Genomic DNA, 23,447 nt, shown 5'->3' with positions numbered 1-23,447 from the left:
GCACTGGTTCATGAGTATTCATGGGAAAAAAGTCTACAGTCAAAATAAATTTGAGATTTACAATGTTTCTTTTTTTTTTTTTTTTTTTTTTTTTTGCCACTTGTCAGATGATCCTTTATTCCAAGATTCCTCTGTGCTTCTTAGCTAGCCGGGCACTCCACGGCACCACTGTTGATGTCGTCGATGATGTCGTGAGGGTGGCGGCCGTCCACGTTGCAGCCCACAGACTCCTTAATGGATCTCCTTAATGGTCCCGGAGAGTTCTCTGGCTAGGGACCGGTGGCGCATCTGCCGGGCAATGTTGACAATCTTGTCGAAGGTGATGTTGCCGCTGTGTTTGATGTTCTTCTGCTTCTTCCGGTCCCGGGGGGGTTCCTTGAGGGCTTTGATGATGAGGGCCGAGGCCGAAGGCACCACCTCGATCTGGGCCTGCCGGTTCTGGATGGTCAGTTTCACTGTGATCCGCAGCCCCTTCCAGTCGCCGGTGGCCTTGGCAATGTCATCGCCAACCTTTTTGGGAGACAGGCCCAGGGGGCCGATCTTGGGGTCCAGGGCAGACGTGGCGCCGACCTTGCCGCCGGTGCACCGCAGGTATACGACTTTGATCTCGTTGGGATCGAACTTGGGTGGCATGGTGGAGGCGCCTGGTGTCGGATGAACCCGGATTCGGGACGACCGAAGAGAGTTGCACCTACAATGTTTCTTAATGTTTTAAAACTCTGAAAAGCTCTGCAGTAAAGACATCTGCATAATTGTGCTTAACTCAGATTTTCCTAAATTTATTTTTTATTGCACTTTCTATTCTCTTAAGACATACATTACCTTCTGTGGGATATCAGACTTAGAAACACTGACCTGGTGTAATTAATGATGTAAATAACTAATAAAATAATGCAGCTAGCATTTCAATTGAGATGCTCACCAAGTTTGATGGAACACAACATGGAATGTTTTTCTGCTTGGAAAGGCAAAGGAAGACTTTGATCTCGATTAGCTGAAGCTCAGAACATTTGACTCATGCCTCACAGATGAGTTCAGAATACAGCCCTGGCAATAATAAGTTCTGATTTCATGCACAAGCCCTGGTTATGTTTGTATCTGTCTTTCATCTGGAAAATTAAGAGAGAAAGATTGACCTGCCTGATGAAGACATCATAAAAAGTAGTTATCTGTTTTGCAAACATTTTGTTTTATTAAATGGCTTTCCACTCTTGGAAAATATAATGGTAAAAGTTATTTGTTAATTACTGATTAATGAGTACCTTTTTACTTAACCCAATTCTCCTGAATTCGTGTCCTTGATTGGCCTTCAAAATGAATGCATTAGATGCTAGGAATGAAGAATTCATGTCAGTGTAGGTTAGTTTGCTCAGGGAATGGTACTAGTTGGATTTTAGGAAACTTGTACATTTAAAGGAGTTGAACTGTGCAAAGTCATCACAGGTGGGTTGTAATTGGTTTGTTCCTTTGATATTAATAGGTATAGCACGCATAGAGAGTCCTGTACTTTCATGCTATTATTGCTACTCTCCTAAACACTCCCTCCCACTGACTCAGCCAAGAATCCCACAAGACAATGCCGAATTCTTTCTTCCTAGGTGTTGTACTGATTCCACAACATGATTTACCCAGAAGTGTGACTTCATCACCTTATGTAACATGGACTTTCATTGAGACCAAAGTGCTGAATGGAATGAAGAAATGGGATGATGGGAGAAACAGATTTGGGCAACAAGCGATCACATTTGCACCAACAGTCATCAGTTTTTATTTTAGACTGAGTCTCAAAGATAGTTGTTCCCATCTGCTTTTCCCCATTCATTTTTACTCCAATCTTTCTCCTTGTTTCTGATATTGAGAGACGTTTGAGCCGGTGCTGCGGCTCACTAGGCTAATCCTCTACCTTGCAGCGCTGGCACACCGGGTTCTAGTCCCGGTTGGGGCGTCAGATTCTGTCCCGGTTGCCCCTCTTCCAGGCCAGCTCTCTGCTGTGGCCAGGGAGTGCAGTGGAGGATGGCCCAAGTGCTTGGGCCCTGCACCCCATGGGAGACCAGGAGAAGCACCTGGCTCCTGCCATCGGATCAGCGCAGTGCGCCGGCCGTGGCGGCCATTGGAGGGTGAACCAACGGCAAAAGGAAGACCTTTCTCTCTGTCTCTCTCTCTCACTGTCCACTCTGCCTGTCAAAAAAATAAATTAAAAAAAAGAGAGACACATTTGACAATCATGTGTTTTAATATATAGATTCATCTCCCAATCAGTGAGTTCAGAATGAGTCTACGTTTTTTGAACATCTTTATTTCTCTCTCTCTCTCTTTTTCTAGATTAGAACACCATTTTAAAAACATTTCTTGTATGTCTACATTTTACCTGACATGGTATTATTTTTTCTATTACTTGTGCAGTGCCTGGGCTGCCTGCCTTGGTATCTTCTACACTTTGGGGACGCTTCTATTTTTCTTACTGGAATCGAGATGTGTGCTACAACTCTTGAATATATCTCCAAACCTGAGAAGTTAGAAACAGTGAATGGACAACTTAACTGTAATTCTAATAGCCAGTAATTTCCAAAGCAGTCTTAGGAGGTGAGAGTGAGAAATTGGAGGCATAAGATGCGAAAGGGAATCAGAATGGAAACTGGCAACCATATCAAGGGAAATGGGTGCTTGAATCTATTTTCTGGAAGAATGTTCAAGCTACCTGGCCATTGGGAATTCCCAAAACTGACTCAACTAATAGTGATTGTTTAAAAGTGGTCTAATGGACTGATTTTTGATATTGCCAATGATGTTTTTCTTGATATAACTATCTAGCTCTGGATGACTGTAATTGAACTACTAACTTCTACGACCATTTCTCATTTTCCTTATCCTTCTTTCTAAATGCTTCTTTTCTTGGTGAATAGAGGCAATATCTACTTAATAGTGAAAGACCAAAATGTTGAAGATGACTTTGATTCCTCACTAACCTTCATCTGTGGTACCCAATGGAAAGACTCAATGATCCAGCCCTCTACATGGGCCTCAAATTTGTTTCTTTCTTTTGTTGTCACCAATGGCATTGTCCAAGCCATTGCATCTTTGGCATTGACCTTGGTGGTAGCCTGCTGATGGGTTCTTTTGCGCTATCATCTTTAAGACGTTCCCTACACTCAACAGAATGATCAAAAGTATCAAACTGCTAATCTGAGGATGTCTTCCTTCTCTCTCTCACACTTCTGGGCAAATCATGTTGTGGAATCAGTACAACACCTAGGAAGAATTCAGCAAGGTCGTGTGGGATTCTTGGCTGAGTAGGTGGGAGGCACACTTAAGACACTTCAATGACGCCTGTCACTTTTAGATAAAACAGCTTCTTTTGACTGTGGTGTGCCTACCTCATCACATCACTCCTGTCTTCCAGCACCTGATGATAGACTTCCCAGCATCCAAAAAAGATAAGTTTCTGGGGCTGGTGCTATAGCAGGTGAAGCCGCTGACTGCAGCGCTGGCATCCTATATGGGAGCCAGTTCAAGTCCTAGCTGCTACAATCCTGATCCAGCTCTCTGCTATGGCCTGGGGAAGCAGTAGAGGATGGCCCAAGTCTTTGGGCCTATGCACCTGTGTGGGAGACCTGGAGGAAGCTCCAGGCTTCTGGCTTTGGATGGCCATCACTGGCCGTTGTGGCTATCTGGGGAGTGAACCAGCGGATGGAAGACCTCTCTCTCTCTCTCTCTCTCTCTCTCTCTCTCTCTCCCTCTGCCTCTCTGTAACTCTGCCTTTCAAATAAATAAATAAATCTTTTCAAAGAAGAAAAAGTTTCTGCTCTTCATAAATTATCCAGTATATGGTACTCTGTTAGAGCAGACAACAGATTAAGACAGAAATTGATGCTGAGGAGTATAATTGTCTACTGTAACACATACCTGAAAATGTAGAAGCAGCTTTGGAATTGGGTAATGGGCAGAGGCTGGGAGAGTTTGGAGGAGCTAGGCAAAGAGGCCTCTGTTGCAGTGGACAGAGGGCATAGAAGAGGAGAGGACTTGGGGAAGTCTAGAGGCTCTTAGTGATCCCTTAAGTGATCATGATGAGAACGTGGGTAGAAATACGAACGGCAAAGGCAAAGAACAGCGCTGGGTTATATTCATGGCCGAGGGTTTTAAGGAAGACAGAACTTAAGGCTGATGAACCAGCACATCTAACCAAGTACTTAAGGAGCTGTGTGGCTATGGATGTGCCAAATGCATATAGTAAGATGTGAGATGAGAGACATGATTTATTTATTTTTAAACATTTATTTTATTTATTTGTTGAAAAGCAAATGGCCAAATGGCCACAGCAGTCATGTCTGGGCCATACCAGGAGCCAGGAACACAGTCGGGGTCTCCCACTTGGGTGGCAGGAACCCCAAGTACTTGGAACATCCTCCACTCTTTCCTGGGTGCATTAGCAGGGAGCTGGATCAGAACTGGAGCAGCCAGGACTCGAAGTGGCACTCTGATATGGGATGCTGGTGTCACAGACGTCATATTTACTACAATGCTGGTCCCAAAGAGAAATGATTTAAAGATGAACTTTATAATTAAAGAGAGAAACAGTGTGTCGCTCCCTTGCCCGCAAAGGAATGACACTGTTCACAGCTTATCGGTCTTCAGTAGACTTTTAATAAGAAAATAACAGTGACAGAGAAAGAATGAAGGGAGGAGAGTGGACAGAAAAGCCCCCTCCTTCCTCAGCACACAGCTTATATACAAAATCCGGCCAATTGCAAGTGGGCTCAAGTCCATGCACGGAACACTCCAATCTGCTGTCTGTTCACGCAGTATGCACACGTCCTCGGGCCAATCAGATGAGGTGTCACGCAGCAGGCAGGCTCACCGCGCGGTCCTCGGCACCATCTTGTTGTTTACAACATTCTCAACTCCTCTGGAAAGTCCCGACCGTGGGAAAGCATTGCCCTAACCGAAACTAGCAACATCCGCCTTGTGATAAAGACAAAGCAACAGCTATCAGACCAACCTTGACATGGGGGCTCCATGGCTGCGCATCCCATGGAGCCCCACAAGAGTGCAAATATTTGAAAAACTGGCAGCCTGACCAAGCAAAGAGTGCAAAGTCATCTTTAAGCGAGCAAACCAAGGGTGTGGCTAAGGGGGCTGAGTTTGATAGAGGTCTTAGCTTGGATGGAAGAAACTCAGGTCCTGTTGATGAAGACAGTGGGAGAAAGAACATTGCATAAATCCTGGAGACTAAGCCCCTACCTGCCCTAGATCCAGGAGGCTAGAAGGGCATAATGGTGTCAGTGGATGAGCCCAGAGAACATCCTACAAGCTTGCCGTCCAGGGTCACCTTGGGATTCTGTTCTCTGCCTTCTCACACAGCTCCTCAGCCTCCACAGCTATGGCTCAAGTGGTTCCAGAAACAGCTCCAGCCCCTGCCCTGGCCACCGAGCTGAAAGGCACAGGCCATGAGCCCTGGCGGTGTCCAAGAGGTGTTAATTCTGCAAGTGCACAGTCTGCACGTGAGCCCGGTGGTCTCTACCTGGATTTCAAAGGGGGCCAAAGCACAGATTGATTGCACACGTGGAGTTGCCACAGAAGCCTTGACTGGGGCAATCCCCAGTGCAACTGTGGGCCTGGAGCCATCCCAGAAAGTCCCCACCGGGGCAATGGGAATGGGGCCATCTCTGAGACCTCGGAACTACGGAGCTGACAGAATGCAAGAGAGGGGTGGGACAGAGGACTCCAACTGTGAGCACTGCTGCATGGGCTGATCCCAGCAGAGCCTCAAGGGCAGGGCTGCCCAAGGCCTTGGAGGTTCCAACCCAATCCCGGTGTGTTCAGAAGGTAGGACATGGCGTCAAGGATGGTTCTTCCTCAGATTTAAGACTTAATGTTAGCCGGCACCATGGCTCACTAGGCTAATCCTCCGCCTTGCGGCGCCGGCACACCGGGTTCTAGTCCTGGTCGGGGTACTGGATTCTGTCTCGGTTGCCCCTCTTCCAGGCCAGCTCTCTGCTGTGGCCTGGGAGTGCAGTGGAGGATGGCCCAGGTGCTTGGGCCCTGCACCCCATGGGAGACCAGGAGAAGCACCTAGCTCCTGCCTTCGGGTCAGCGCGGTGCGCCGGCTGCAGCGGCCATTGAGGGGTGAACCAATGGCAAAGGAAGACCTTTCTCTCTGTGTCTCTCTCTCACTGTCCACTCTGCCTGTCAAAAAGAAAGAAAAAAAAAGACTTAATGTTGTCTTCCTTGTTGGGTTTTAGCTTTCTCAAGAACCATTACCCCTTCCTTCTTTCCTATGTCTCCCCTGTATTAGAGAGTCTACCGTATGCTTCTTCCACCATTACATTTTAGAATCTCATAAGTTGTTCCATGTCACAGTCTCACAGCGGAATCTGCCCCTCTTGGATCTTGGTAAAACTCAAGCCTTGGACTTTTGAGTTGGTGCTGCATTAAGACTTTAGGACTAGGGCCGGTGCTGTGGCAAAGTGGGCAAAGCCACCACCTGCAGTGCCAGCAACCCATATGGGTGCCAGTTCAAGTCCTGGCTGCTCCGCTTCCAATCCAGCTCTCTGCTGTAGCTCAGGAAGGCAATGGAGGATGGCTCAATTCCCTGGGCCCCTGTACCCATGTGGGAGACCCGGAGGAAGCTCCTGGCTCCTGGCTTCAGATCAGAACAGCTCTGGCTGTTGTGGCCATCTGTCGAGTGAACCAGCAGATGGAAGACCTCTCTCTCTCTCTCTCTCTCTCTCTGCCTCTCCTTTTCTCTCTGTGTAACTCTGACTTTCAAACAAATAAATAAATCTTCAAAAAATCACTTTAGGGCTATTGGAATGGAATAAATCTGAATGGCACATGAAACAGATGTGGACCTTGGAGTTGGGAGGTGGAGTACCATGTATGATTTGAGTGTGTCCCCTGAAATCCATGTATTGGAAACTTGAAAACAATAGGGCAGGGTTAGGAGTTGCAATCGTTAAGAGATGATCCATGCCTTATTCTAGGAGTGGGTTTATCAGGGGAGTGGGGTCCTTAGTAGAGGACGAGTTCAGCCCCCTGTTCTCTCTGTCACCCTCTTGCCCTCCGGCCATGAGCTGACTCAGCACGGAGGCCCTTACAAGGCTCTGGCACCTTGATCTTGCACTTTCCAGCCTCCAGAACCATGACAAATAAATGTTCTTTGGAAATGTTTAAAAAGAGATTTATTTATTTATTTGAAAGGTAGAGTGTCACACACTCAGAGACAGAGCGATATCTTCCATCTGCTGGTTCACTCCCCAAATAGCTGCAAAGGCTGGGGCTGGGCCAGGCCCAAATCAGGAGCTCAGAGCTCCGTCTGGATCTCCCACATGGGTGGCAGGGGTCCAAGCACTTCAGCCATCCTCTGCTGCTTTCCCAGGCACATTAGCAGGGAGCTGGATTGGAAGTGGAGCCGCCAGGATGCGAACTAGTGCTCCTATGGGATGTTGGTGTTGCAGGCAGGGGCTTAACTCACTATGCTTCAGCATTGGCCTTTGATCTTCATAAATTATCCGGTCTTTGATATTTTGTTACAGTAGCAGAAAATGGACCCAGACAATGCCCCCCACCAAAGGAATGTTTCTAAGGAGTAAGAAAACATCCATCAAAATGCTTTTATAAAACATGAAATGGTGTCATGTTAATGCTGTTGTTGCCAATTAGCGAGTTCAAGCAGTGGAGGTCATATGTCAAAGTTATACAATCTCAGGCTGGCGCTGTGGCTCGCTAGGTTAATCCTCCGCCTATGGCGCCAGCGTCCATATGGGTGCCGGGTTCTAGTCCCGGTTGCTCCTCTTCCAGTAAAGCTCTCTGCTGTGGCCTAGAAGTGCAGTGGAGGATGGCCCAAGTGCTTGGGCCCCTACACCCGCATGGAAGACCAGGAGGAAGCACCTGGCTCCTGGCTTTGGATCGGCATAGCTCCAGCCGTAGCGGCCATTTGGGGGGTGAACCAACAGAAGGAAGACCTTCCTCTCTATCTCTCTCTCTCACTGCCTAACTCTGTCAAATAAAAAAAAAAGTTGTACAATCTCAAAATGTGAGGATTGTTACAGAAATAAAGGAATTTCAGGAATCTGCCGTGTGTGTGTGTGTGTGTGTGTGATACAGTAATGTAATGGGGATGGCATGGAGGCTGAATAACAGAATGCAAGCAGGACCTGTTTCTTTAAGTACTCAGGAAAAATGCCAATCAGCAAACCAGCCTCTCTCTCCCTCTCTCTCCCTCTCCCTCTCCCTCTCTCTCTCTCTCTTTGGGATTATGTGTATGTAGATTACTAACTTCATCTTGATCATTGACACAGCAGGTGTCACAAGGATGGATCCTAAATATGAGTATGTTTCTGACCCAGGAAGAAATAAGTACAGGTAGCTCAAAGGAGCCCACAGAAATCAGCAAACAGCAGCAAATATTGGAAAAAGCAAAAGAGCAAAACCTCTACAGTTGATTCATAGTTCAAGAACGAAGGAAATTTCCCCCTCAATGTAGAAGAATCATTTCAAAGATTTAGAAACATAACTCATTCAAATATAGAATTAACAAGCGATAAAATTCGTTAATTCATTACCAAGGGAGCCAGATGATAAAGTTACAAGTGGCATTTAATGTCCTGGGATTTACACAGCGCAACAGGGAAGACACATGGAATGTGCATGTACACGTGTACACAGGTGTGACTAAGGGAACAATCTGCTTATTCGCCCATAGGAGTGGTGAACCATTTTTCTGCCAAAGGCTATTTGGATATTTATCATTCATGGGTCATACAACATTATTAACTTAAAAATGAGCCTGCTACAGAATTACTGCATTTGGAGTACCCCCTGTCATTGCTGAAGCTGGGCCACACCCAATGATTTCGCAGGCCTTATATGGGCTGTGGGATGGACCCCTGTGCACAGGGACCTATGATGGAACACTTGGGGGTCATCTTTTTTTTTCTTTTAAATTTCTTTATTTATTTGAGAGAGACAGCCGGAAAGAGAGAGCGAGAGCGAGAGTGAGAGAGAGAGAGAGTGCGCACTCTCACCTGTAATGGCTGGAGTTGGTTCAAGCTGAAGCTCGGTGCCAGGAACACAATCCATATCTCCCATATGCGTGGTTGGAATTCAATTACTTTAGCCATCATCACTCTCCCCACCAGGGTCTGCATTTGCAGGAAGCTGGAGTCAGGCTCCTGAAGTGGGAACTGAACCCAGGCATCCTGGTATTGGATGTGCACGTCTTAACCACTAGGCCAAATGCCTTCCAGAGGAGCATCTTTTATACTGAACAGAGTTTGCATTTCTACTGGACAAAAATCTACCGATTAGCACATCACTGCACAATGTCTAGACTCTAACCAACAGGAGATGGGCGTGTTAACCGAGGGACACTCATCGAGGACCCACTAAGCGCTATTGGATTAGCGGAAGTGTTTCAGGATGACACTGAGGGTCAGCCGCTGGGTCCCGTATCCTGGTCTGGATATATTTTCTTAACACAGGTGACTGCTTGAATCTGGTTCCCCAGTGTCGGGGACCCTGGTCAGGTGAGGACTGTGTCAGCAGTGGCTTTTTTGCAGTGTGGCCAACAGTTGGCCATCCCTGAGCAGTTCCGATACTGGAACTGGAAGTGTTCAGGTTCAGCTGTTATTTTAAAAGTGAGGAGATTGAGGAAAGACACACAATAAGACGGAGATTGAGGCAAGACACACAATGTGACAGCCTTGTGTGCCCCTTCTGGCCTTGTCTTTCAAGGCACAACTCAAGAGTTACCTTCTTTCTTTGGCTGACTTTCATGCTGCTATGGTTTGAACAGGATATGGCTCCAAACCCAAGCAGGTGTATATCATATAAACTCCAAAGTCTTGTGTTAGTGGTACTAAGGGGGTGGCCCCTTCATCCAGTTGTGGTGTTTAGGAGGTGGGCCTAGCAGAGGTTCTTAGGTCCCTGGGAGCAGACTCTCAGAAGGTATTTCTTGCAAGAGGGTTGGTTATGAAGTCTCTGCTGGGCCCAGCCACCCTGCCTCTGCTTTCTGAATCACCGTGCGATTGTTCTCCCACACGTGTTCTGCCATTGCGATCTGTTGGCCTTAGATGGCCAAACCAAGGGGACCACCTGATCTAGAAACAAACCCTCTTCCTTCATAAGTAGCTTGTCTCAGACATTTCTTTGTAGTTACAAGGAGCTGACTAACACAGGTATACCTAACTCAAACCCTATTGACCTTGAATAGAAAATATGGCTTCACCCACCACTGTGTGCCATGGTGCTTTTTTTTTTTAAAGATTTATTTATTTATTCAAGAGTCAGAGTTACAGAGAGGCAGAGGCAGAGAGATAGAGAGAGAGAGGTCTTTCATCCACTGGTTCACTCCCCAAGTGCCAGAGTTGGGCCAATCCAAAGCCAGGAGCCAGGAGCTTCTTCCAGGTCTCCCACACTGGTGCAGGGGCCCAAGGACTTGGGCCAGCTTCTACTGCTTTCCCAGGCCATAGCAGAGAGCTGGATCAGAAGTGGAGCAGCTGGGACGGGAACTGGCGCCCATATGGGATGCTGACACTGCAGGTGGCGGCTTTACCTGCTATGCCACTGTGCTGGCCCCACCATGGTGTTTTTTTCATGTGTCTCTTGCAACCTGCGACATGTCCCTTGATGCCCATTTGTTATTTGGTATACCTCTGCAACTTGGCTTTCGATTTATTAAGTATAGAATGAGTATCACATTCAACTTTCTATGTTACGATTGGATTCCTTGCCTGACATATGACAGGTGCTCCACCAAGTCTAGTAGCAGAGTTGGCACAGGACCCCCCTCTCATATATCTCGGCCAATGGCCCTTTCCAGTACACCCTACTGCCTCTCAAGTGTGCACCACTGTCTTATTACAGAGGATAGCCTGGCGTCATGGACAGTGAAGCAAATGGTAGCCACGGGAGTTGCAAACACATGGTAGCGTTCCTTCTTCAGCTGCTTGATTTGTTTTTGAACTTGGACAAGTAGCACAGAAAAGACACAAAAGACCCTTCTCCTCTTCCAACTGCCTTAAAAAGAGAGGACTTCTTCCTTTTTAAATCTCACAGCCCGGCTCGTAGAGCAAGCCACAGTCCTGGCTGTGGGAACAGAACTTCATGGCTTACACCTGTTACCTGGTGTCGTGGCACAGCTTCTCTGTGAAAGGTTGGCAGCTTTTCTTCTTGAAAAATTCCCAACTTTTTGTTTTTTAAAGATTTACTTTATTTTTTTGAAAGGCAGAGTTACACAGGGAGAGACAGAGAGGGGGAGAGAGAGAGAGAGAGAGAGAGAGAGGTCTTCCATCCACTGGTTCACTCCTCAAATGGCCACAACGGCCGGAGCTGTGCCGATCTGAAGCCAGGAGCCAGGAGCTTCTTCCAGGTCTCCCACATGGGTGCAGGGGCCCAAGGTCTTGGGCCATCTTCTACTGCTTTCCCAGGCCCTAGCAGAGAGCTGTATCAGAAGTGGAGCAGCCAGGTCTCGAACTGGCACCCATGTGGGATGCTGGCGCTTCAGACCAGGGCTTTAACCTGCTGGGCCACAGCGCTGGCCATGAAATTCTTAACTTTTGTAACAATTGTACATATGATAATTATCGGGTAAGCAGGTTGATAATTATTTGGAGGAAACAATGTGAAGACATTAGAGAAAGAGAAAGAAAATAGATATCATCTGTATTTTCATTAGTCAAAATCCCTTCCAGACTTGTTTCCATATACATATCTAGAAATATCCATGTAAAAATTATTTAACCAAGTTGTGATCACGCTGCCTATATTCTTTATAACCTACATCTTAACTATATACTATGAACCTGCCAGGGAGTGTATTTGTATATTTGTAATAGCTACATGTCATAGCATTGTCTAGATGAGCATAATTTATTTAGCCATGTAAAAATATTGTTGAGTACATTGGTTGCTTGTAATTTTCTATAATTATAAACAATCTCTAGATAAACAATTTTGAGGCTAAATCTTGGAACATATTTATTTAGGATAGCACTCATCATAGGGGTATATATATTTTTTCTGGTTATAAAATTTTGGTTCCGTATTTCTAACTTCAGTTCTCTCTCCCTTGGTGTTTGACCTTTTTTGGTCCCTGGAGGCCTGGAGCCCCTTGGAGCTTATAGAGGAGCCGGGCGTCTTTCCCAGTCTCCTCTGTCCCTCTTGCTAGGTCTCTTTATTTGAGAAGAGGTAAAACCAGAACAAATGAGAAGAGATGGCATCTCTGGTCCACCACAACCTCCCTGTCCTGTCTGGTTTTTTTTTTAATGTATTTTTATTTTTAATCATATGTCTTCATGGGTGTGACTTTTCAATACATGTGTGCAATGTGTTCAGAGTAACTGGAATCTATCAGCTCACACATCTATTAGCTCTTCGTGTGGGGGACATTGCAAATCCTCTCTACGGCTGATACGGAAATACACATTGAATCATGGTCAACCACAGCTATCCCACTGTGCTGTAGAGTGTTAGCAAATATTCCTCTCTGTCCTCTCTTTTCTGTTTCTTTCTCGTCCTCTTGACCTTCTTCCAGAGCGAGTCTTCTGCATGCCCGGGGAGCTGGAGGAGCAGCCCTGGCATGTGGGGATCCCATTCAGGCGACAGCAATGACAGTGATCACAGCCATCAACATATTTTATCTCCATGGAGGTCATCCCTGCTTCCTAAACAAAACAAAAAAGAAACAAAAAGACTAAACAGTCCCAGATTGCCCAAGAGAGAAGCACATGCTTTTAACTATTAATGAATCGGTGCAAATTATTATTTCAACAATCTTCCCGGGAGTGAAATGTCTTCCATGTGTGTGATGTATGTCCTAGGCGTGCCTGCCATCTGGAATGATTGTTTGGTGGCTCTTCCAACTCTCTTCTAACATCTCCAGGAACCAGGAAAGCCCTGAAGTGCTTATTTTCTCTGACTTTTAGTTAACAACGTGGCCGCTGAGGACACGGTTGGCTGGAGCGGTGATGTGGGGGGAGCTGTGCTCCGGCTGGGTGTCCTGGGGTCAGGCATGATTGCAGGGCTCTCCTCTGGCCTCCTTTCTCCTCTGCTGCTTTTTTTAAAATTTTTTATTTTTTTAACTTTAATTTAATGAATATAAATTTCCAAAGTACAGCTTATGGATTACAATGGCTTCCCCTCCCCATAACTTCCCTCCCACCTGCAACCCTCCCCTCTCCCGCTCCCTCTCCCCTTCCATTCACATCAAGATTCATTTTCAATTATCTTTATATACCGAAGATCAGTTTAGTATATATTAAGTAAAGATTTCAACAGCTTGCACCCACACAGAAACACAAAGTGTAAAATACTGTTTGAGTACTAGTTATAGCATTAAATCATGATGTACAGCACATTAAGGACAGAGATCCTACATGAGGAGTAAATGCACAGTGACTCCTGTTGTTGACTTAACAAATTGACACTCTTGTTTATGGTGTCAGTAATCACCCTAGGCTCTTGTCATGAGTTGTTGCCTGGCTGTTCTTCGTCTTGCACAGAGGGCTCCCTGTTTCAGAAGGTGCTGCTCCTGCAACACGCATGGGGTGGCAATGTCAAGTCTACGCAGCTGTGAAAGATTCTATCTGAGAGAGAGTGGTGGGGAAGCCATCACATGTGCTTCAGGGCTTCCTCATAGATATTTCAGGGAGCTGCCAGTCAGCGGTCTTCCCTGCTTTCCTTGCCTTCTGACCTGACATGGAACATGGAGGATGCATGTGTGCATATGTGTGCACATGTATACATGCGTGCTTGTGTTCACATATGTGCATGAGTTCCCACGTATGTACAACTGCCTGTGCATTTGCACGCATGAATGTGTGCATGCGTTCACACATGCTTACGTGCACAATGCAGGGTGCATATGCAAGCATGTAGGTGCAGTGCACACATGTGCACACATATGCACCTGTCCATGCATGAACACAATGAATATGCACATGTATGTGTGCATGCACGCATTGGTCATGTATGCTCATGTATGTTTGCATGCACGTGTACATATCTGCGTGTGTGTGTGTGTGTGTGTGTTTTATCAAGATACCTTAATTAGGCTTTCTGCCATAGGTTAGCTGAAACCCCACAACCATAGATGCCAACCGTCTCATGTTCCAAAGTCAGGTGCTCTCTCAGCCTCCTGAGCTGACTGGAGACTGTACCTGACCACCATCCTCTCTGCCGGAAGTCAGACAGGTCTTAAATAAAGGATGAAAATTAGCTCAAGGATGTCTCAGGAGAGAGCCCTGTGGTGGGAAAGCTGCTTTTCCGGTGAGCCGGGCTCCATGAGCTGACTTGAAGTGCTGGTTTGTGGGCTGGCTCCCATGGTCTCTGTTAAGCTGCAGGTGAGCAGTGAGGAGAAAGCATGGGGGAGCCAAGCCGGGAAGATGCGGCATCTGCCTGCCACACACCCACGGGTGCGAAAGTCACGTGGCTGGGGATCCCCAGAGACACCTCATGAAAGTGCGATTTCCACAGTCAGGAAGCACCGCCGCAAAATCAGCATCGGTGAAGTCAGAATTTCCCCCTTCTTTGCTCCCCACACCTTCACCCTGCCTGCCGTAGAGACGCAGGGGCAGGTCAATGGGGAGCGGGTGGAGGGGTGACTGTAAGCCAGGGAAATAAAGAGGACTCAGAAGCTCAACCGTGAAATGGGCTTAGACTAAGAGGCAAGCTTAGTTTCTAAAGGGAGTCGAGAGTGAGGTTATTAAGTTGGTCCAGGTCTCTGAATCGTGAGATGGGATAGATTCGGGGATTAATGTAGGTAGAGGCTGTTTTACTCTAAGGATGAGCAGATAAGCCCGGATGCTTACCGGAGGTGCTTTCTCAGGCAGGGGAAGAGGTAGCCCCAGGTAGTTTCAATCAGGCTGTGGGAAAAACAAAGTTCCTCGTGATTGGATAAGGTGGTATTCCTCTTTCAGCATGAAAGTTATGCGATTAATTCAAAACCAAGTTTGCACCTTTCATAGAATGTGGTGTACACTAGGCAGTAGTTCAAGTTCAGATGAGCAGGAATTCTTGCATGCCTGCAAAGTAATGTTTATCTCTTTAATTGTCAGCTTGCTATGCCTGCTTTCCCAGGATGTATCTGTCTCATCCTGGACCTTAGCCCATGCTAAGTCCCATTTGCATACGCTAAGTCTCCATTTGCATATTGGTTTAAGGTACCATGCCCTACCTCATAAACAAGAGGCTGAGAATGGGGGAGAGGTCTCTTTCCCCAGCGGCTAAAGTCGTCTTTTTCTGTCTCATGGGTAACCTCTGACCCACTCATGATAGGTATTTCTGCATGTGGGGCCGCTGTCACTGATGCATGAATATAAGTTTTCTCCCTCCTTGTAAAGTAAATCCTGTTCTACTTGTGTGTGCTACTAAGTCTCTGCTGAGAATTCTTATCTCTGTGTGAGGCAAGGATCCAGAGTAGAAATTTAGATACCTGGCCCCTGGCCGGCGGCGCGGCTCACTCGGCTAATCCTCCACCTAGCGGCGCTGGCACACCGGGTTCTAGTCCCGGTCGGGGTGCCGGATTCTGTCTTGGTTGCCCCTCTTCCAGGCCAGCTCTCTGCTGTGGCCAGGGAGTGCAGTGGAGGATGGCCCAAGTGCTTGGGCCCTGCACCCCATGGGAGACCAGGATAAGTACCTGGCTCCTGCCATCGGATCAGCGCGGTGTGCTGGCCACGGCAGCCATTGGAGGGTGAACCAACGGCAAAAGGAAGACCTTTCTTTCTGCCTCTCTCTCTCACTGTCCACTCTGCCTGTCAAAAATAAATAAATAAATAAAAATAAAAAAAGAAAAGAAATTCAGATACCCACATCCACATCAAATAGACATTTAAAGGCTTATTTTTCATAATGAAAGAGCTGTGGCTTCCATACCTATAATGTGACTCTGCTCTCAGGAGTCCAGAAGTTCTGTCATTTATAATAAATGTAATGGATTTCGCCAAAACATGCAAGGGTATTTCAGAATGTTCGCAGAAAAATGAAACGAAAAGATACGTTGGCATTTGTACAAAAATAATAATGTTGAAGTCCATGGCTAGTTTTCAAAATACCGATTTTCCATGGGCTTTGTGGAGATCCCTTGAATAGTCAGGATGCTGTGTAGACAAAGCATGCTTGTTGTTGTTCCTGGAGAACGCCTCCAGTATAAAGCTCAAGCTCACCATTTCTGAATGGCAGTGTTTCTCTGTAGACTCACCTTCAGCTAGTTGTCATGACGATAGTCTTGCCTCTGGTGAATGAAATGGTCCAAGTTATCATTCTTGTGTAAGGCAGTGTACTGATGAATTAGTGTTGTGTGGCACACTTGATGTCACTCTGATGGGGTCGGTGGATCCAGGCAAGCCTTGACTGGATGGCTCTGCTCATCTTGACGCAGAGGCTGGCTCTGCCTCTCAACATAGCTCTAGGGAAAGCCGGAGTGGTTCTGATTCAGGCTGCTGGGCCAGCGCCGCTCAGCTCCATTGTCCCGTGTTTCACCTGAGATGAGCAAGCCAGAGAGCAATGGCCTTATGGTGACAGCAGAGGCAAGAGGGGACAGGTGGGAACGCAGGAGGTCACTTAAAGACCTAGTATTGAGGGAGCCGCAGTAAGTTAATGTTCCGCCTGTGGTGCCGGTCCGAGTCCGGGCTGCTCCCCTTCCAATCAAACTCTCCGCTATGGCCTGGGAAAGCAGTAGAAGATGGCCTAAGTGCTTGGGCCCCTGTACTGACATGGGAGACCCAGAACTCCTGGCTTCTGGATTCGGATCAGCCCAGCTCTGTTGTTGGGACCATTTGGGGAATGAGTTAGTGGATGGAAGACCTCTCTCTCTCTGTCTATACCTCTCAAATAAATAAAAGAAAAATCTTAAGAAAGTGTTCCTAGTATTGAAACTGGTACACTGTCCCTTCAGACCATATGCCCTTGGCCAGTCACTTGTTAAAGGTCAGAGTGGATACACACTTCACCTGCAATGGGACCATGGCACTTGCTGGAATGCAGCAAGTGATCGAGAGTTGGGTCCCAGCATAGAATCTCCCATGGACAGGTGCATGGGAATAGTGAAGGGCAGGAATCAGCACTGCCTATCGTGCCCCACACCTCATCTTTGGAGGATGCCTTCCAGGACCCTCACGGATGCCTGACTCCACAGCATCCAGCCCTGCAGACTATACAGATATGCATGAATACCCGCTTTAGTTTATATCAGCCACAATAAAAGCTTAACAACAGTAACTAAAAATAGAACAACCGAGACAAGATAGTACAGTGAAAGTCATTAGATGTAGTCTCTCTCAAAAATCTTGTATTCAATCTTTTTCACCAAAAGGAAGCACTTTACTTTGGCATACCAGAATTACCAGCATCATAGGCTTGCACTTGGGGCCATGGTTAAGTAAAATCAAGGGTTGCTTGAACAGGAACCTGTCCGTGTGAAAACAGGTGCCTACAAGGTGACCACCGGGTGGATAGCATACGCAGAGTGGATACTGGTCAAAGGGATGATTCATATCCTGGGCTGAATGGAACAAGAAGGTATGAGACACCATGATACTACTGAGAACAGCAGGAAATTTAGAATGTATGCATTATTTATTTCTATGATTTTCCATTGAATAAGTCTGTAATGAAACTACAGGAAACACAATGACAGACAGGGTAGACCATGGTGCTGGAAGCAAGTGAGTGACTTTTGTCTCTGCATTGCTTGTTTCCTTAGTGCAGGTTCTGCCTTGGGTGCAGTAGTTCATGAAAGCAGTGAGGGAGGAAGGAGACGTGGTGACAAGTTCCACAATCTTTCCTTTTGCCATTTAGGGAGGGGGGTTGGGACCAAGGGGCTTTAACATTTGCTAGTTTAACGTCTCTATTTCTCCTCTACTGCAATGACTGGGAAACCCACTGCCCAAAGTCCTCAGACCTTATCTTGCACATGTGTTGTCAGCAGGGAGTGGAGGAAGCTGTCCCTCCTGTAAGAGCTCTTCCGAAGAGAAGACCGTCAGAGCACTGAGTGGATGGAGACTAGCCATTGAAGGGGAACTATGGCGGATGCTTTGGGGGAGCATCTCATTCCATCTCCACCCAAAAATACTGCACGGTAGTCATTACTGTCCCCATTTGATACACATGGAAGCTGAAGCAAAGAGAAGTGAGAATTTCTCAGTTCACACAACCAGCATATGGCTGAGCTAAATGGGCTCTCGATGGTCTATGTGGCCTCCAAGCCTGGATGAGGGGTCTATTGCACAAAGGGCTCCCCGATACCGCAGACCTGCAGACAGACTTACGCTGCTTCCAAGGGCCCCAGGTTCTCTCAGTAGGGCTGTGTACTGAGGCATGGGGCAGCATTTGTATGCTGAGTACCTCCTCAAGAGAAGGCACTGGGTGGAGGTGGATGGGACCCTTTAGCTGAGGCTCATAGCCACAATTCCAGAAATTTCCAGCTTTGTCATCATTACGAAATCTTATGCCAGGCTCCCTGTCTCCCTGAATGCAAAGTTGAATTACATCTGGCTTAGGGAGAGGATAATTCTGCTTTTCCAAAATCCCATGTAATTTTTCGAACATCTTTCCAACATTTCCATGTGATGCCTGCCTATAGCAGGGCCTGGGGTAGGTGCCCTTTATGTGATAGCCTTCATTATCTTTCCAAAAATAAAAAACACAGGACCCGCATTTCACCGTCATCTCTTGTGGGCCAAATACAGGACGGCATCACCATGGTAACTTTGGCAGGATTTAGGGCATAGGGGATATCTGAGCCCTGCGGCTCCTTTGAGCAAAAGTGAAATCACGTGATAGTGACAGCCTTGTAACCAGAGCTTTACGGCTTCTTCCCACAATCGAAAGCATCTGGGTTCGTCACTTTCTCTAGGAAACAATTTCTCCGATGTCCAGCCACAGAGGAAGCATTGTGGCACATGTGCTGCTGAGTCCCTCTCCACCAACATTCCCCCCCCCGCCACCCCCCCACCCCACCCCCCGCTGCCACTTCCCTCTCATCTTCTCCAAGACACACTCTGAAAGATCAGGCACACAAAGGACTTTGGATGCCAGTGAGTGAGTCAGAGGTCATTTTTGTAGGATTTGTCAACACTGTTATTTTTGCACGTATGCTAATTTCTTTCTTGGGGGACAACTTGGGGAAATTTGAATAGAGGTCGGGTATCTGATGTGGTGAAAATTAGTTGACATAGAAGGTGTTGATTAGTAAGAGACTTGGTGTAATAGACACTAAAATGTTAGTAGGATCAATTTCTGCTTATGATAATGTGGTGTATTTTCTTATTTCCCTTCATGTTTAACAATGTACATCTACTGCTTTTGTAATACTGACAATTATCTTAAGTTAGCAAAAAAAATCAGTCTTCTTTTAATGCTATGAAAATTCTAAACCTGTTAAATTTGCAACTAAAAATAAATCATACAGAAAGTCAACATTCTGTTTTCTTTTCCCATGACACCTGCACTCCCAGTGACTCTCATCTGCGATCTCTCCAGAATCACTTTCGAATCTGTGAAAAGGCGAGACAAAAGCAATAATGGAGGCAGATTCCCTTCCATCCGTCCTTGTCACTCCCTTCATCCGAGAGCAGGAGATATTTGTAAGCCAGGATGAGAGAACTGATAGTGAATCCACTCTTCCCTGCAGAGGTGAGGGACCAATTTCTGCCAGAGGTCATTGGATATTTAGAACACCACTGTGGGCCATCCAGAATTATCTACTTAAAAATTAACCTGCTGTGGATTTATTGAATTTCAAGTCTCACCTGTGATTGCCTTGGCAGGGCCTGAGCAAATGACTTTACAGCCACTTTTTCTTCACCCTGGCCATAGAGGGTCACACCTCCTGCTAATCTTCTTATCACGGGGGTAGGGTGATTAGCAAGGGCAAAGTTCCTACGATCTCGCCCCCTAGTGAGTCCCCTGGCCATCAGCAGCATCTGTATCAGCTGGGAGCTTGTTGGGAAAGCAGAATCTTGGCTCCACGCAGACCTATGAAATTAGCAAATTAGGAGGCGTTTCACAGGAACACTACAATTTGAGATATACCCATCTATCTACCACCTGAGGATACTTCTTACCTCCCAGGCACTGGCAGCAAGGAATTCTTGGCTGCAGCTCAAACCCCAGGAGACACACACAAGTGGTACACTCTGGAAATGGGTAATTTTTAAACAATGTTCAGACCATAAAAAAATGCCAAAAACCATGATTGGGACCAATGTTGGGGTCTGCGGGTACCACAGGTGGCCCTTGTTCCTCTTTGCTGTGCCCTGCTTTGCAACTTCTGTCACAGATCCTTCACTGCATTCTTTATCAATTGCTGCACCAAAGGAATACAAAATGAGGGGGTTGCATGTCCTGGTCAGTTTCTGACCCAGATTTTGTGGGTCAGAAAAACTAAATACAGCTGAACTGCTATAACCAGATAGCCTTACATTTTTGATGAGATATTCTTCAATTTGTTTGTGTGATGATAACTTCACGTAACGCAGTATTGTCTAAACCTGACTCAATGCATGTACTTACCCTGTAAGAAAATTACAAAACCTGTAACCTAACCCAGTAGGTCTGTCCTCAGTTAGACTAGCTGGACAAGCACCAACTTTCATTTTCCAACCAGACCTTGATTATTTTAGTCAATAGATGAAACCTTGTTCTGGGCATTTCTATGAGAGTGTTTTTGGATGAAATTAACATGCGACTTGACAGACTCAAGGAAGAAGATGGTCTTCCCTACTGTACGTGGCCTTTATCCAGTCAAATGAAGCCTGACCCTCCCACAGTTCAAGGGTTTTTCTCCTTGTCTGATTACATTGAGACGCAACATTATCTTTTCCTACCTTTGAACTTGAACCACAATATCAACTCTTCTTGGTTCCTGAACCTGCTGGCTCCCAAAGTTGGAAAACAGACACTCTGGGCTGTCCTGGTTTTCAGGTCTTTACACTGGAACTGGTGCAACACCAATGGTTCAGGTCCTGGATGACCAGCTGGTCAACCATAGATCTTGAGACTTCCAAGCCTCCGTAATGTTGTTTTTTTTTTATTATTTTTCTATTTTCTTTTTTTTTTAACTTTTATTTAATGAATATAAATTTCCAAAGTACAGCTTATGAATTACAATGGCTTCCCCCCATAACGTCCCTCCCACCCACAACCCCCTCCTTTCCCACTCCCTCTCCCCTTCCATTCACATCTAGATTTATTTTCCATTCTCTTTATATACAGAAGATCAGTTTAGCATACATTAAGTAAAGATTTCAACAGTTTGCTCCCACACAGAAACATAAGGTGAAAAATACTGTTTGAGTACTAGTTATAGCATTAAATCTCAATGTACAGCACACTAAGGACAAAGATCCTACATGAGGAGTAAGTGCACAGTGACTCCTGTTGTTGACTTAACAAATTGACACTCTTGTTTATGGCATCAGTAATCACCCTCGGCTCTTGTCATGAGCTGCCAAGGCTATGGAAGCCCCCTGAGTTCACTGACTCTGATCATATTTAGACAAGGCCATGGTCAAAGTGGAAGTTCTCTCCTCCCTTCAAAGAAAGGTACCTCCTTCTTTGATGACCCATTCTTTCCACTGCGATCTCACTCACAGAGATCTTTCATTTAGGTTTTTTTTTTCCCCCCAGAGTGTCTTGGCTTTCCATGCCTGCAATGCTCTCATGGGCTTTTCAGCTGGATCCGCATGCCTTAAGGGCTGATTCTGAGGCCAGAGTGCTGTTTAGGACATTTGCCATTCTATGGGTCTGCTGTGTATCTCACTTCCCATGTTGGATCATTCTCTCCCTTTTTTATTCTATCGGCTAGTATTTGCAGACACTATTCTTGTTTATGTGATCCCTTTGGTTCTTAGTCCTATCATTATGATCAGTTGTGAACAGAAATTGATCACTGGGACTAGTGAGATGGCATTGGTACATGCCACCTTGATGGGATTGAATTGGAATCCCCTGGTACCATTTGAGGTAAGTCAGCTTGAGCATGTCCTGAATTGCACATCTCTTCCCTCTCTTATTCCCACTCATATTTAACAGCAAACACTTTTCAGTTAAGTTTCAGCACTTAAGAAGAATTGTGTATTGATTACAGTATTCAACCAAAAGTATTAAGTAGAACAAACAAAAAAAATACTAAGAGGGATAACATATCAAGTTGCTCATCAACAGTCAGGGTGAGGGCTGATCAAGTCACCGTTTCTCATAGTGTTCATTTCACTTTAACAGGTTTCCTTTTTGGTGCTCAGTTAGTTGTCACCTATCAAGGAGAACAAGTGGTATTTGTCCCTTTGGGATTGGCTTACTTCACTCAACATAATGTTTTCCAAATACCTAACAGGGATCACTTTTCAGTTAAAATTTAAACACCTAAGAATAATTGTGTGTTAATTACAGAGTTCAACCAACGGTACTAGAACAAAAAAAAATACTAAAATGGATAAAGTATTACATTGTACATCAACCGTCAGGACAAGAGCTGATCAAGTCACTATTTCTCATAGTGTCCATTTCACTTCAACAGGTTTCCCCTTTGGTGCTCAGTTAGTTGTCGCAGATCAGGGAGAACATATAATATTTGTCCCTTTGGGACTAAGCTTCCATAATTGCAAGAGCTAATCCCTTACAGGAAATGTCTTTCTGCTCAGATGTAGGGTTTGGGATCTATTGCATTGTGTATCTGTCCATAAGGTTGTCTTAAGGCATGACAGTGCACCTAACTCTGGGTGAGTCATCCATTAGAGAACCAGAGAGAACACACTCAGGATGGAAGCAGCCAGTCTTCTAACCTCATCTTGGAAGTGATATGTCATATCCCAAGGCTTGTACCATATTCTGTTCATCAGCATCACATCCAGTTCACACAAAAAAGGAAGAAATTACACGTGGATGTGAAAATCAGTGAGCAGGAATTGTTTGGGCCATATGAAAGACTGACTACCACACATTCATTCTTTCTCATGGAACAACAGGGAAATGTGGGATAGGAGAAGGCATAGGAATTCTCAGTGGCAATTTCCATCCAAGAAGCTTATAAAAGTTACAAGAAAGCAGTGAAGTTTGAACCTTACCAGTCAAGACGATGGCCACTCCACAAACAAGAAGACAGTGTGAAGAAACTGAAGAAGTGGTTTCTGAAACTAAACTAGGAGGAAGGCTCTGCCAGGACTGACAGATCGAGACTTCTACTGAGTCTCACTGGGAGATTGTGACAGCGGCTATCTGGGACGGGCCAGAGGAACAGGAGTGTACTTAGAGAAGTTTCTAGAAAGTAGAATTGAAAGACAATGGACCAGCATTGTGACACAGCAGGTGAAGCCACAGCCTGAGATGCTGACATTCCATATCAGTGTGCTGGTTTGAGTCATGGCTGCTCTGCTGCAGATCTGGCTTCCTGCCAATGTGCCTGGGAAAGCAGCAGAAGATGGCCCAAGTCCTTGAACCTCTGTGACCTATGT

At 45.9% G+C, this 23,447-nt stretch overlaps 1 protein-coding gene and 1 long non-coding RNA gene across 4 annotated transcripts; both read right to left on the bottom strand.

Moving 5' to 3' along the window:
• Window positions 1–65: 65 nt before the first annotated feature.
• On the bottom strand, window positions 66–674 carry LOC100352968 (large ribosomal subunit protein uL11-like). The gene has a single exon (XM_051833702.2). It carries the CDS (start codon window positions 631–633, stop codon window positions 232–234), a length of 402 nt encoding a protein of 133 aa, XP_051689662.1. The 5' UTR covers window positions 634–674; the 3' UTR covers window positions 66–231.
• Window positions 591–23,240, bottom strand: LOC103352411 (uncharacterized). 3 transcript variants are annotated; one of them, XR_011378914.1, is made up of 6 exons: window positions 23,061–23,240; window positions 19,746–19,971; window positions 15,871–16,476; window positions 14,955–15,020; window positions 14,808–14,861; window positions 591–12,662 (listed from the first exon to the last, which is right to left on the bottom strand). It is a non-coding gene; the product is annotated as an uncharacterized lncRNA (long non-coding RNA). The 3 variants fall into 3 exon arrangements; XR_011378920.1 differs by lacking the exon at window positions 591–12,662 and having other exon boundaries at window positions 13,198–14,861; window positions 16,196–16,476; XR_011378919.1 differs by lacking the exon at window positions 591–12,662 and having other exon boundaries at window positions 13,198–15,020; window positions 16,196–16,476.
• Between the last annotated feature and the right edge of the window lie 207 nt (window positions 23,241–23,447).

This window comes from Oryctolagus cuniculus, chromosome 1 (genome assembly GCF_964237555.1).
Source record: "Oryctolagus cuniculus chromosome 1, mOryCun1.1, whole genome shotgun sequence".
Taxonomy (NCBI): domain Eukaryota; kingdom Metazoa; phylum Chordata; class Mammalia; order Lagomorpha; family Leporidae; genus Oryctolagus; species Oryctolagus cuniculus.
This window is presented reverse-complemented; position numbering and strand designations above follow the sequence as displayed.